The sequence below is a fragment of the Eptatretus burgeri genome, chromosome 7 (assembly GCF_056783735.1).
Source record: "Eptatretus burgeri isolate ZD-2024b chromosome 7, Ebu_testis_v1, whole genome shotgun sequence".
In the NCBI taxonomy this organism is placed as follows: domain Eukaryota; kingdom Metazoa; phylum Chordata; class Myxini; order Myxiniformes; family Myxinidae; genus Eptatretus; species Eptatretus burgeri.
This window is the reverse complement of record NC_140967.1, coordinates 93,261,679-93,277,605: the sequence shown is the minus strand read 5'-3', so window position 1 is coordinate 93,277,605 and position 15,927 is coordinate 93,261,679. Positions and strand designations below refer to the sequence as shown.

At 45.4% G+C, this 15,927-nt stretch overlaps 1 protein-coding gene across 6 annotated transcripts in view; it reads left to right on the top strand.

Annotated features, from left to right (window-relative positions):
- The window catches only part of LOC147023814 (receptor-interacting serine/threonine-protein kinase 4-like), a 68,137-nt gene that overhangs the window by 16,766 nt on the left and 35,444 nt on the right, over positions 1 to 15,927 (top strand). For all 6 annotated transcript variants that reach the window (XM_085889637.1, XM_085889636.1, XM_085889635.1 and 3 more), the window contains 4 exons: positions 3,243 to 3,403; positions 4,045 to 4,094; positions 4,711 to 4,860; positions 9,501 to 9,586. In XM_085889637.1, coding sequence (XP_085745763.1) covers positions 3,243 to 3,403; positions 4,045 to 4,094; positions 4,711 to 4,860; positions 9,501 to 9,586 — 447 coding nt within the window. The remainder of the gene's footprint in view (positions 1 to 3,242; positions 3,404 to 4,044; positions 4,095 to 4,710; positions 4,861 to 9,500; positions 9,587 to 15,927) is intronic.

Sequence of the window (15,927 nt, the reverse complement as noted above, 5' to 3'; positions counted from 1 at the left end):
CATTGACAAGCAGCAGGAGTACCTTGAACGAAAGATTCTTTCCTGCCAGGTACCTCTCGACCTGTGGAACGAAACAGTTATGGAACGAGTCCATAAAAAGTTAAGATGTCACCCACGCCTTCCTGTTCACCCTCCAGTACACGGGTAGGGCCTGCTTGTTTTTGTTCTTCAGCACATGCGGGTTCAGGGAATGGTAGAGCATCATGGGCTTTACCATAAAGTCCCCTTCGGTGTTTGCGCAGAGGAGAAGGGATACCCGATCCTTTACGGCCTTGAAGCTGGCTGCTTTGCTCTTGCACTGTGAGGTGAACGTTCTGGTCAGCATCTTTTTCCAAAACAAGCCAGTCTCATCAGCGTTAAAACCCTGCTCCAACAGGTACCCCTTCTCCTTAATGAGGCTTGCGAGTTCTGCAGAGAATGCCTTGGCTATGTTGTGGTCCGCGGAGGAACGCTCCCCTACAAGCTTGACATAGCGCAAATTATATCACGCCTTGAAGTGGTGGAACCACCCCCTGCATGCTGTAAACAGGCTGGAGGTGCCGCTTGTATCCGCCACGCTCATGGTTGCACCACCCGCGCCAGAGAGATGGTCGTGCAGGAGCTTCGCCTTCTCCAATATCAGTGGTCTGCTTGGAGGAATACCCTTCTGAGTGTTGTCCTCAATTCTTGGGAGCCATTTTCGAAGAATAAATGGAGTGAGAGGCAACACACAGGTCAGAGCAACGGGGCAAGAATGATGGCAATCCAGGACACAGCGAGTCGAGTCGTCTGCACATTGTTTGTGGAGGGTTTTAACAGGTGATGCTGTATTCAGCAGCTGATAATAGATGTGGTGAGCGATGCCATTGTGTAATTGGTCCGTGTGAAGCGAGCTGCTAATTACACTAATAGATATTCTGTACGTTTCCATTCTTTAACTCGCAGGACGTGACGTCTTTCTCTCTCTGCAGGCAGATCATGCTGAGCGTCTTAAAAATATAACAGCTCAGATGATGCTGTTGGTAGCAAGATGGTGATTTACACGGATGCGCTGATTGCTTCCATTGTGTAATGTCCACACGTGGCAACCGGGTAATAACTAGATATATCAATAGATGCTGTTGGTGTTTTCATTCTGTAACTAACTCACAGGGGATGGCGTCATGGGGAATGAAGTGTTGCACTGGTGAGACATCCTGCAAAACTATATTTATCCCGCGAAGCTACAATACACGTACAGGAAGCAGGTCATGTTTACGACTCATGACGACTTGTATGTGGTCAGGAGCTCAGGTGTGCCAAGGAAGGACTTTGCACAATGGAGGATTCCCAGTCGGCAACTGGCTTTGGAGGCCAGCTCGGAAATGTGGCTTTCCCAGTAAAGATCATGGCAGATTGTGAGACCCAGAAGCTTGAATGAAAGGAGTTCTTCAAGAGGATTGTTGAGAAAGTTGTTTAGGGGGGGGGGGTTCCAGGTGGTCCTTTCTGAGAGACATAGTGAGAGTGTGAGATTTGTCAGGGTTGAAAGACATGTTCCACGTGTTGGACCAGTTTGTGATTTTTATCCAGGTCTGCAGAGAGTGAAGAAGCTGCTGCTTGCCGGTCTGAAGGATGACAGATGGTACAGCAGAGGGTGGAGTCATCAGCAAAGAGATAAAGAGGATTTTCCAGAGAGTCAGAGAGATCATTGATGAAAACCAGAAAAAGAACACGTCCAGAACTCTGCCTTGAGGAACTCCAGCCTGGACAGGAAGAGGGGATGAGAGAATTCCATTAAGGGCCACACGTTGGCTACGACAGGAGAAGAAGTCTGCGAGCCATGAGGAGAGATTCCCTTGGATACCATAGGAAGAGAGTTTGATGAGCAGGGCAGGGTGCCAGTCCATGTCAAAAGCACGCGATATGTCTCGGGATATGGCTCTGATTTCATGTCTGGCATTGAGGACCTCCATCCATTGTTGGGAGAGCAGAAGCAGCATATCCAGGATAGAGTGACCTGGTCTGAATCCAAATTGATGATCGGAAATCAAGCCATTGCAGAAGAGGAAGAATTTAATGTCTGAAGCACTGATGGATTCCATAACCTTGCTGATGATTGAGAGAAGGCTGATTGGTCTGTAGTTGCAGGAATCTGTTTTTGCACCTTTTTATGCAGGGCAGTAATGTTTGCTGATTTCCAAGCAGATGGCAGATGACCTTGAGCAAATGAGAGGGTGAATAGAACAGAGAGAGGGTGAGCAAAAAAGGCTTTTCTTTTATTGCAATGGATATTCCCAATACATCATCCCAACACGAGAGGGGTGTACGCGAAGCCTTTTGTGCAAACTCGAACCAGTTGAAAGTTGGTGACGGCACAAAGGATCACTTAACTTATTTATTTATTTTACAGCTAGATACGCAAGTTTACTGACCAACGGTCACATCCATATCACTTATAATAAGGGTTATATTGCCACAAGTGTAATATACATGGAAATGGCCACTCCATTCCACTATAGCCACATTGACCTACAATTCCTGGGTGTGCAGATTTTTCATACATACTCAGACACTGTATTTGGCATAGTGAGTGTATTTGTGTCAATTGAGTCTGTGGTTATTGCTTGTGTCATGGTTATGTGTATTAACTCACCCTAACTATTTCAATGAAATAAATAATAATTTTTCATTGAATTAATTGAAATTGAACTGTCGATACCCACTGTGGGTGCGTAAACAGCTCGTTTTAGATAAATCATGGAAAGGTTTTTTTTGATTGTCCCCCGCCCCTCCAACAAGGTCAGAGATGGGGGACATTAAAACGAGCTCCGTCCAACCGACCGTCCATGTACTTTTGTGTACGCGATATTTCAAAAACCGTTTAACATTTAACTTTCATATTGCAGGTATCTATTCCTCATGACATTATCTCAACCTGATTAGATCAAGGCTGTGATTGGCTGAATTCTGATACCGTGGCAACCATCTCAGTAACTTGATTTGGGTACACGATATATCAAAAACCGTTCAAGGTTTAGCTTTCGTATTAACACAGATCTATTCCACATACTACCCAAAAAGGCAGGGAACTTAGAGTATCAGCTTCTTCATTGAAATCCTGTATTCTGTGGTTACTATCTCATGGATAGATGTCTTAATTCAGCATTTTTATCTTACAAGTTTAACAAATATCATGAAATTAATAATTTTCTTTTCAGTTGAAATGGTAACTACAGAAGACAAACTTTACTTGTACATTTTTCTGGATGTCTTGCTATTCACAGATTAGTGACTTTGGCTTGGCCAAAGTGCATCAGTCAATCATGAAGAGCATGAGTGACCAAAACAAAGAGATGTCCAGCAATTGTTGTGGAACTTTACGATACATGGCACCTGAAATGCTGGACGCAGGATCAAAACCAACCACCATGTGTGACATTTACAGGTATGGTTTTATGTCATACTTTGAGGTATATGCTGTCACATTGTTTGTCGCACCTACCAGCCTAGAAATCATTACAGACAAAATGCTTGTGTTGGCTTAATGGTTAGGGTGGCAGGTTTTGGATCCCGCTCAGCTGTTGAATTAATACCAGGTGGAGTTAACTCGGCCTGTCATCCTTCCGAGGTCGGCAAAATGAGTGCCAGCATGCTGGTTTACTGTGTCGGAGTGGCGACCCATCCAGGATTGTGCCCAATAGCCAAGGAGACTGCTTCGGCGGCACCAACGCTCTGTGCAGAGTATAGTCCCAATCTCCTCCTCCTCCTTGAGGTGTACTCACATATAGGTGATAATACACTTGTGGTGCAGGCAAAGCATTTTTTGCAAACTATGTCTTGCTGACTTATTTTTAGGCTGGACCGATGTTTGTCTAATTTTGGTTTGTTACTAAACCTTGATTATGTGGCCAACGTAATCTTATAAGTAAACACAGATTTCACAACCTGTTATTCTTTCATTATATTTCCTGATGAGTGTAAATTAGATGAGATGTATTGTATCTGCTTCCAAATGTCTGTGATTCTTTAAAATAAAATAAAAATTAATGTGCGTGTCTGTGTGTTCATCCATTTGTTCCAATAAAGTTACGCCATTTTGATTTGGGCGGTTATGACACAGGAAGAACCATTTCAAGGTTGGTGCATTGTGCTATGTTATAGTTTTTTTTGGTATTTGTGTCTGAGTGGGAAGATGGTATGCTTGGTGTTGGCTTGATGCTTACGATGGTGGGCTTGGGATCCTAGGATCCTGAGTTCAAATCCCTCTTGGCTGTTGAATTAATACCTGGTGAGGTTGACTCTGCCTGCCATCCCTCCGAGGTCAGCAAAATGAGTGCCAGCTTGCTGGTATCCTGTGTCGGAGTGGCGACCTGACCAAGATTGTGTCCAACAGCCAAGGAGACTGCTTAGGCAGCACCAACGCTCTGCACAAAATATGGTGCCAATGGATGGATGGATGGATGGATGGAGAGGTGGTGCTGGGTGGGTGTGGTTGGGGTGGTGAGTGGGGGGGGCAGGGAAAGTGCTGGTTGATATAACATTGATTTGAATCTATGGCTTTGCTGGTTCAACTCTTTAACATGATTATTTGTCCTTTAAAAATAACTCACCTCAGACATTTTTGTGAATAACGTACTGATAAGTTTTGTAAACATGGCAATGATAACATTAATACTATAATATTGTTGAAGTTGTTTGCCATCGATAGCTTGTTTACAACATTATTTTTCTGTGGTTACTTTACTTTGGCAGGTGCATCTGAGAGCATGATTGAAATGTTTGTGAAAGAACCTCACAATAAGAGACCAACAATTCCAAAACAAACAAGCTGTCCTGCCGATCTTATCCCACTCATGGAAAAATGCTGGCACTCTCAACCTATGAAAAGACTATCATTTCAAGGTTTGCTGTTTGATTAACTTTGTTGTCACATTGTTTGTCGCACCTACCAGCCTAGAAATCATTGCAGACTAAATGCTAAACTCTCTTAAATGCCCTGTGTTCACCAGCAAGTTCTGAATTCATTAAATGAGTTTGAAGTAGAGAGACACTCATTTACCCTTTCGCAGATGTTTCAGTTAGAGTTATCGGGAAGATGTGGTGTGTGGTTTTCCTGGCTCAGAATCAACAAGTGCATGATTATAGCGAGTTGTGATGGTGCAGGTCGGAGACACAAGAAATATGTAACAATTTTTTGGGATTTGACCGCAGGTTCATGCCCCAAGTGGTGGGGACTTGTGGTCATAGGGGTCAAAACGGGAAATGCATTTCACTCAAAATTTGATGTTGGGTCATTCCTGGTGGAACTTTTTGCCAACTTTCAACGTTGATTCAGGTGGGAAGCGTGGGGATTTGCGATGGTATGCCATCGATTTCACTCTAGTTATGCATACAGTGAGCAAATTATAATCTGGTTCCACTGGGCTGTTGTAAGGGAATTGGTTTCCAATTGCGTGTGGAATATTTAGAGTGTTTCACAGGAATGTCCTTTGACAACATAATGGCAGGGACCTGTGGAAATTCCGTGTCATGTAAAATATGAGAGTCTTCAAGCCCTTTCTTTTTCAAGCCCTAAACACCTTACCCCCATCCAAGCCCCAAGTCTTCAAGCCATCCTCACAAACCCCAAGTCATCAAGCCCCACTCCCAAATCCTCAACCTCCCCCTCCACACTCCAAGCCTTCACATTTCAAACCTCGCCTCCAAAGCCAGTCGCCGACTGGGAATCCTCCGTCGTGCAAGGTCCTTCCTCGGCCCACCTGAGCTCCTGACCACTTACAAAGCTTTTGTCCGCAGCCTGATGGAGTACTGCTCTCCCCTCTGGGCTGATGCTCCTGCCTCCCACCTTTCTCGGCTTCATGCTGTAGAAACCAAGGCATTTCGGATCATTGGCATCTCCCGCAATGAGGCTGAGTCTTTGGGCCTCTCACTCAATCACCGCAGGTTGGTCGGTGGTCTTTCTGTCTTATACCGTCTCCTCTCCAGCCTCACCCCCCCCTGCTCTCTCTGCGATTTCTCCCCACCACATTTCTGCAGGGCGCTCAAGGTCCACCAACAACCCCCTTCTGGTAAAAACGACCAAAGTCACGAATCACTGCTCACCTTCACTCTTTCATTCCTATTTTTTCCCGCCTTTGGAATAAACTCCCTCACTCTATTCATTCCCATTCTTCCCTCCAGGCCTTCAAAACAGCTGTTCACCACCACCTATTATCATCCCCCATCCAAATCCTCGATCTTTTATACCCCCGATAATCCATCCAAGCCCACCTCCTTCAAATTCCCTGCTTTCCTTCCTGAAAGTCCCTGTAATGTCCATCTTCTATTCCCCATGTTCCCCATCCCATCCCTCTCCCTTCCACAGATCTCCAAATGTCTCTGTTCCCCACTATTTTGTCCTTCCCACTCCCTCCCCTCCTGTCTCATGCCCCCCTTGATGTGCGTTGTGTGTTAGCTCTCATACGAGCCTCGACACGGTATACAACCCCCACCCCCATTACAACACCTCAACCCCTCGAGTCCTCAACCGCCCCCCAAAGATTCAACCCTCCCTCACCCCCCCCCCCAAATGCCAAAATTTCAACCTCCCCCTCCCAACTCATGAGCGATGCAAGACCGCCAGAGATTAACTCCCAAGTGCCAAGCGGAGGCTTTCTGCACATGTGACTCCACAGTGCAGTGTGGTGATGATTTATTTGACCACATGCTGGTTTGAGTGCATGCATTCCGTTTTATAGGGGAATCTGGTTTCACTGGAGGGCGATTCCACAGCTCAAAATTTACAGCAACAGTGCTTTAAAAATAAATGTTTCACCAATTATGAGGATGGAGACATCAATCGAATTGATGAATAAAGATAACATGGAAACACATCAGCAAGCTTACTTAGACGGAAATGGTCTCCACGCCTAAACCTTAAACGAAACCTATCACATTCTAACTTATTCAGGGATACAGGGCAGAAAAAAACAGAATAAGACAGGATGGATAAGGCAGAGGTTTTGGTGGTCTTTCCTTCTGCGGTCCATCTGGAGGCCCAATATTGGCACGTGGGTCCTGTACTTCTGCAGCCATTCAAGATGCTCTCGCCACCATCTCTCCTCCTTACGGGCTCCAGTTGCCACCTTGATCACTTCATGCAGTTCCATGACAGGCACAGATGCCTTCCTCTCGACTTTCCTTTGGCCCCTCTCTCGTTCGGTGTCGGTATGCCACCTTTGGCACTGACTCACTTGTCTTATTTCTCTATGGCTGTCTATATATATATATATATATATATATATATATATATATATATATATATATATATATATATATATATATATATATATATATATATATATATATATATATTGTTACGGTTGTGGAAATTCACAGAACACCATTCAGGTTTCCCAGAGATCAGTTCTGTCAATAAGTGTGTGTTCAGATTAGATTTCCCCACCGATGTTTAAAGGGATTTATTCGTGTAACCGGGCTGTGATTGTTGAGTCAGCCGTTATTATTTTGCTATTGTTATTTTGGAACAACCACATCTCCACAACGCCAACCACGACATCTCCTCGCCTTCTCCTGAACAGCATCTCATCAAACCTCTCCACGACGAAAACATCGCTCTCATCAACCATCTCCACAACGACAACCACGACATCCCCTCACCATCTACGCCACAACAAACATCGCCTCACCTTCATCTTCACGAACGCCGCCATCTTGTTACCGGCAACAGCGTCCTAAACAAACAACATCTCTGCCACCAGACGCGGGGACTCCCTAGTTGGGGCGAGGGCCGATGATCTCTGCAACGTCCGCGTGGGAAAGATGATCTCTGCAACGTCCGCTTTCTTCGCATGACTTGCGATCGGATCAAAAGATCAAAAAGGGCGGAGTCAGCGGGGGGTGAAGGGTGAGAGGTCAAGGATCAGACCTCACCCACGGACCCCATAAAAAGGCGCGCTGGAACGCCAAGCGGGCAGTTGAAGTTGAAGTCGGAGTCGGAGTTCGGTTGGAGTCGAGCTGGAGTAAGTGGAGGTCTGGGTTTGCCATGGAGCTCAGTCGGAGAGAGAGCCGAGGAGACGGGAGCTTGGAGCCAAGGAGCGAGTCCAGCACAGGGCAGTCGGAGCTCGGAGTGCAGCCAGCCTGCCGTGCCGCGCGGAGCTGCGGGTTTTTGGAGAAAGTTGGAGAGAGGTCGCCAGCCAGCAACAGAACGGTCCGAGGTGATCGGGCCTTGGGACGATCCGAGCAGACGCGGAGGAACGAGCGGACTCTTAGAGAGAGCATCAACTCTGAAAGAGCAAAGGCCCGTTTGTTCCTCTGAGGCGTCGTCGGATAGGCCCGAACCACCAGACCGCACGGCAGGGCCTGGACCAACCGAGCTGCCGTGTTCCCGACGATACGTCGAGGGTCGCTCAGCGAGTCACGACGAGGGGAACAGGTAACCAGCCCGGTCTCTCGGAGCTCCTGCGGTCTTCACAGCTCCGTGTACTATAAAGGCCCACGAGGTCCAGTTCTACCCCTTGCCTTTCCTGGGGTTTTTCTTTGAATGAATGTTGTGGCGCCATGTCTGTCAAGTAGTAAACTGTTAAGTGCATGTGTGTAGATAATATTAGCACGGTTGTAGTTCTTTTGTCGTGCTTTTGTTGATTACATAATTGCATGCGTGTTTGCCTTGCCTGATTGCATATGTGCATGCCTGCATACGTGCTTTGTAAATAAATGTCCTTGTGTGAATGTTCACCTGCTTGTTGCGTCCTCTTCCCTCAATTGAACTGCCATAATTGAGTTCGGAATATAGTTGGTTCTTAATAACCGATAAGTAATCGGATCTGGTGGGGCTTGGCGATATACACCGCTCGGCAAATTACAAACGGAGCGAGCTGCTTAGCGGCTCGTTTCCAAGCAGGTCCCGTCGAGGTGTAAATCCCCGGCATTTCTGTCTGCGCGCATACTTAGGTAAATCAATAATTCGGCGATCGGACCCTGTCGCGCGTGCACAGAATAGCTGGCTGTTTTTCGGTGTGATTAAAAACACACCCATGGCTGGATTTCGGCGTTGGTCCGAAAGCTGCGACTAGGTTTGCCCATTCGGTGGGTGAGAGCGGCCGCCATTGGCTAAAAGCAGTCGCTCGCACGCCGGCAGGTGGGAAACTATCACAATATATATATATATATATATATATATATATATATATATATATATATATATATATATATATATATATATATATATATATATATATATATATCCATCGCCTCTCACCCCTTGGTGTGAGACTTCCCCCTCCCCCCCCCACCCATCGAGGGTCATGCATGCTCTCCCATGGTGACAAAGTCGTCGTCGTATCCACTGAGCCATGTGGGACAGCCACATCGACAGAATGGCCATGTTCATGTGGTCTCGTGTGGGAAGTGAGAATGGGAATGATTAAATGTATTCATCACAGAGGGAAATGAGAAAGACACAGGGGCTATGGTGATAATGAGCTTCTAATGCAAACGATCATGGTAGTTTCTAATCAACTGATATGTGTTGTGTCCTTTAGATTGTGTACCAAGAATGGAAGCGATGCAGAAGACGGATGAGATCAAAGAGTCTGTGGATAAGGCACTGGTAAATCTTCAAGAATTGGTGAGATTTTTGTAAGATTTTCATTTGTGGCTTTTAGGGCAAGAGACCAAAAAAAGAAAGAAAATAATTCATGAGCAGAAGTACGAAGCAACTAAATTTTTTACTTGAAGAACTATCAGTGGTCATGCATCAATGAAATTTTGCCTTACGCTACATTGTGCCGAACTGTCAGGTGAAACCTTAAAATGATGTACTGAGAAAGGTAAACTGAAATGTAAAAAAATTGTGGAGTACATTAGTCCGGGGAGGAATATATTATAATATTGTGACGGACATCACTTCGGATAACTCCAAAAGGCCGGAGCGTCGATTGAAAGACCACGGACGCAGTCTAAAACACTCACCTCTAGTCGAAGCCTGGTGTAGGCTTAGCGACTCTGGTGGCTGGCTTGGGATGTTAAGGTCCTGAGTTTGAGCCCCGCTGGCTGCTGAATTAACACCAGGTGGGGTTGACCAGGCCTGTCAATTTTCCGAAGTCAGCGGAATGAGTACCAGTGTACTGGTATAGGGGCACAGCATCAGCGGCACAGCCACGCCCAAACAAAATGATAGCTACCCAGCAGCCAAGCTGCCATACAAAGAAGAAAGAACCTCTGGTCGGATCCTCATGCCCAGTGTCGGTTTACCATACCTGAAAGATAATTGAAGTGAATGAGGAACTGTGCCGGCGGCCGCACAAAGGTCACAATTGGCTGAGTGAACCAACATTATGCGCTAACCCTATCATCTCTCAGAGACGTCTATGGAACCAATTGGGCTAATTAACCCCAGGAGCGCTATCCCACAGTGCACCCTGCCCCCCGGAACAAACCCAAACAGGATAAGTCAAGACAGTTCTTTATACCACACGGGTTTCATCAAGCAAGTAAGAGGGGAAAAAATGGCACGCGATACCAGCAATGGTGAACATACAAGAAAAAGCCAGAAAACCCTCGACTCTGACAGCATCATGATGTGTCCTAAACACCTGAACTGCTGCTCTTGAAAATCCTCTCTCTGCCCTTTTCACCCTATCATTTGCATGAGGTATTCTTCCATCTGCTTGGAAATCCACTAATGTCACTGCTTTACATAAAAAAGATACAAAAACTGATCCCCTTAACTACAGACCCATCAGCTTACTTCGAATCATCAGCAAGGTCATAAATTCCATCATAGTTTTTTTGAAATTCTTCCTTTTCTCCAACAACCTCATCTCAGATCAGCAATTTGCTTTCAGATCAGGGCACTCTCCCTTGGAAATGCTGTTTCTACTCTCCTAATAATGGATGGAGGTCCTCAATGTCAGACATGAGATCAGGGCCGTCTCTCTGGACATATCTCATGCTTTTGATACAGTCTGGCATCCTGCCTTACTCTTCAAACTCTCTGCCAATGGCACCAAAGGTCAACTCCGCACATGGCTTTCTGACTTCATCTACTCTTATTGACAATGAGTGGCACTCAACGGAATCCTTACATCTCCTCTCCCTGTCAAGGCTGCAGTGCCTCAAGACAGTGTTCTGGATCCAGTCCTACTCATCTTCATCAATGATCTCTCTGACCTCTGTCCTCTTTATCCATTTGCTGATATTTCCACCCTCTGCCGTGACATCCCTCATCCTTCAGACAGGAAGGCTGCAGCCTCTTCCCTCTCTTCAGACCTTGTAAAAAAATAAAACACAAGCTGGTCAATCACTTGGAATATGTCTTTCAGTCCTGACAAATCTGACACACTCACTATATCACTCCGAAAGGACCGTTTGGAACCCCCCCCCCCCAATCTACTTTCTCAACAATCCTCTGGAAGAAGTTCTTTCATTCAAGTTTCTGGGTCTCACTATCTGCAATGATCTTTCCTGGGAAAGCCACATTTCCAACCTGGCCTCCAAAGCCAGCCGCCGACTTGGCATCCTCCATCGTACAAAGTCCTTCCTGGGCACACTTGAACTTCTCTCCACCAACAAGGCCTTCATCCACAGCTTGATAGAGTACTGTTCTCCCCTCTGGGCTGGTGCTCTTGCTCAGCTGGACACCGTGGAAACCAAGGCCTTTACGTTTATTGTAATCTCCCGCGATGAAGCCGAGTCTATGGGCCGATCACTTCACCATCACAGACAGGTTGGTGATGTTTGTCTTCTTCGACCTCCTTTCTGGTCTTGCACCCTCTGGTTTTTCTGTATTTTGTCCCCCCAGGTTTTAGCAAGGCACACATGGTCCATCATAAATCCCCTTCTGGTTAAACGACCTAAATCCAGGATCACTGCTCACCTCCACCCATTTGTTCCTCTTCTTTTCTCATCTGTGAAACCAACTTACACATTCTCTTCAATCTCATTCTTCTTTCCAGGTCTTCAAGACAGCTGTTCACCACCATCTCAGATTGTCCCCAATCCAAATCCATGATCTTTTTTTTACCCTCATTAACCCCCCCCCCCCCCCAACCACCACACCTCAATCACTCCTTCCAAATTTCCAGTTTTCCCTCTGGAGAGTTTCCTTCTGTATTCATCTTGTCCACCCCATACATCTTCACCTGTCCTCCATTCCTCCTCACACCCATTGTTTGTCCCCCTCCTGTTGTCTTGGCCTTCGACCCTGCTGTTGGTGTTTCCCCCCTCTCTCTCTCTCTGCTGTTCCTTTTGTCCTGTTGTGTCCTGATCCATTCAGTGTACTAGTACTAGCTCTTCCGCGAGTCTTGATTTTGTATGCAAAAAAAACACAAGTTACTGCAATTATACAAGAAATGGCGGGAAAGTGAGCACAGGCAATACAACAATTTTATATACAAATATTACAAGCACATATACATTTCTCAATTATGCACCATGCAACATACCTGCCTCGGATCTTAATCAGTGACTTAACACTCTGACTTATTTGGTGCCAAGACGTACACCTGAAAAAGTGAGAGATTGGGAAGGGGTGTAGAAGAAGTGGTAAGAAATAAATAGTGGGGGTCATTTGCGTGCCTCGACACACCTGACCACAACCCAGCTGGATTGCTGCTGCCCAATGATCTGGCCTGATGATCCATATCTCATTCCCCTCACTCTCCCTCCTGGATTCCTCTCTCCACTTCATTCATGATCCCGATCTCTGGGGGTGCCCGATGGTAACTGGCTAGTGCGATGGATTGCGCAGCCTTAGCAGGAACGCTGCCAGTGAGGTGAAGTGAGGTAGACAGCTCCGACGTGGCTGGCTGGTGAGATGGGCAACCGGGTTGAGGTGATGGTGCACAGAGCTTGGTGCGGAGATGTGCGTGTCATGAAGTGAAGAGAAAGAAAGGCACGAAAAGGAACGAAGAGTGCGGAGAAAGTGAGTGAACTGAAGAAAGAAAAGAAAGAAAAACAGAATAAAGCAACAGAATGACCAAATAACTAATCACCAGACTGACCAAGGAATCAATGAATAGTTCTTCTCTATGCTTCTTCCTTTATCCCGTTCACCCTCCCCCTTCCTCATGGCTCTGGAACCCTCAATGGTGCAGTGACCATGAGGGTAGACTTCACTGCCAGCGATTGGCCAGCAACAGAGCCCAATTGGTGAGAAGGGGTATTGCAGTGGATTTTACAGGAAGGAGGAGGGGGGAAATAATTGGCACGCACCTGTTTTTGCCTGGGTTGTCCTCCCTGGGGATCACAACAGTGACGCTACCCTCACCTCTCCTTTCAGCCTCTCCTGAGGCTGTTTCCATTCCTTCTCACTGTTTCCAAGCTCACAGTCCCACTTATCAACAAATAACTCACCTCCTTCTGACCCTGTTAAAAGTTTACAATCGTGTCCCTGTGCTATCGAAATATAAGAAAACAATGCGTTACGTATCTACGGCGACACTTTTCATGAAGCACATACAGTACTTATACCTCTAAATTTGGATAACATTCTGTACACATGCACATATGGGGAAAGAGAGTGACTTGGCCAGGTGAGCGCTCAATATCGCTCCTAACAGAGTCCAGAGTTTTGGAGTTGTCCACCACTGCCTGGTGTTGACCCTCTCCCCATCAGCCTCTATTGGACTATTCTGGCATGGAAGGCCCGCTATACTTACCAAGGCCCACATAGCCGCTCAACGCACAGTGAGTCTTCTCAATCCCATGTGGCCTTAATGAACAAAAAGGCCCACTGGCTACAATGCATAGGTGGGACCATGTGGGAGTCTTCTTGGCCCACATTTGAACAAAAAGCCTTCTTCATCTCAATCGGCATTTGAACATTTGAAAAGATGATTCTCAGTTACATAAGTATTCAACCCTATTTGCCCAATTAACCCTTAATCACTTCAGGAGTAAATTATTTGTTTGAAATGTCACAAAATCAGTGTAGTAGGTTTCACCTGTATGTGATCAGTGGTTTAACTTAAAAATTAAACTCCACTTGTCTAAGGAGTTTTAAGGTGCAACTCACTTGGTCAATCAACAAGGCAAACATGAAAACCAAGGAGCTTTCCAAAGAAGTCAGACATGAAGTGGTGGAGAAGCACCGTTCAGGAGAGGGTGAGAAGATTTGAAATCCCGTTCCCTTCACAAAGCTGGTCTCCAAAATTCAACTTGTTACGTCTGGCACAAGCCGGACACTGCACATTACCCAGTCAACACCATCCCTACAATCAAGCATGGTGGTGGCAGTATTAGATTATGGGGCTGATTTTCATCAGCAGGGACTGACAAGCTTGTCCGCATAGAAGGGACAATGGACGGTGCAAAGTACAGGAGAATCCTTGATGAAAACCTACTTGATGTCAGCCATGAATCTGAAACTGTGTAGGAGATTCACATTTCAGCAAGACAATCATCCGAAGCACAAAGTTAAAGCCACACTGGAGTGGCTGAATAAGAGGAAAATAATGTTCTTGAGTGGCCCAAAGTCCTGACTTGAACCCAAATTAACATTTATGTCGACAATTGAAGATTGCAGTCCATCGACGATCCCCATCAAACTTGACAGAACTGGAGCAAGTTTTACGTGAAGAATGGGAAAAGATTTTACCATCTCACTGTGTAAAGTTGGTCGAGACCTACCCAAAAAACACTCATTGCAGTCATTGCTGCAAAGGGTGCTTCTACCCAAATAGTGACCAAAGGGGATGAATACTTTTACAACCAGTGAATTTTGACATGAACATGTTGTTGCAGGTATTCCTGATGTGTAAACTACTTCAACTATAACAGTGTTTAGTTTGATCCCTTCAATCTGTTTGGTGCGATTCGCTTCACGAGAATCATTGAAAATATTCTGTAATCCACTGTGAGGAGAGACACACGACCCCAGACCCCAGTTCTTAAGCAGTTGAGGGTCACCTTTTTTGGGGCATGAGAGTAACTACAACTCTGGCAGCGAAGTGGTGGTTCCTCACACCTCACACTTTCATCCAGCACATCTAGGAGTTCAGGTCCTACAAGGGACCAGAAGGTCTTGTGAAATTCCAATGGAACTCCATCCAGTCCAGGGTGCTACACCCAAAGCCAGAGTTTCAATTCTCATGGGTGAACAAACTCAAATAGTATTCGCAACAACAGTCGTAATTTCCTTTTGGCCGACACAGATACCACGACCTGAACGACCTGAGATTCTTAAACACCTAAAATCTGCTTTTGAGATACGATGTGATTTTCAAAGTCAAATAAATATCGAGTCGGAGCATCCACTTTATAAATGTGAATCATCAGCCGTACCCTAACCATTGCACTCTTTAGCTTATGACCTGTTATTTCATTAAAAAAAAAAACAAGAGACTTTCTCAACTAAAATTTTGTTTTTTTCCTCATTGCTTCCCCTGAAATTTTGATCCTTATGCAACTTCAATATCATTTTCTAAAACCTTCATTTCCATCCTCTTGTGGTTTGAAGACAACATCTGGCAATTCAGCCCTTTGCATTATCCACCACCATCTCAAATTGCAAAAATCAGCCTTTCTGGCATCAACCGTTTCCATATTACAGGAAATGTTTCATTAAAATGGGGGTTATGCAACATTTCTTTATTGAACTTCTAATAAGGAATAACTCTCTGAAAGGAGGACACTGTAAAACACATGATCACCACATTGAAAAAAGTCTGTTTCTAATACAGTACTTCCTTTGCCAAATTAATATCAAGATAAAGCCGATCTTATCTAACTAAAGAAAGTCACCAACAAAAGAAAGTAGGATGCTGAATTATCCAGTTACCTACCAATGAGTATTTGTTGATTAAACATTCATTATGAGGATCGGCACTATTCTGGCCGATACAGGGGGTTTAACCTTTAATTAAAATCACCAGCCATTATAATACATTCCGAGATAAGTAGAATGCCTACAATACAGGAAAAGATAAGCAGAATGCCTAATGCCCATCATACACACCAAGAAAGCAG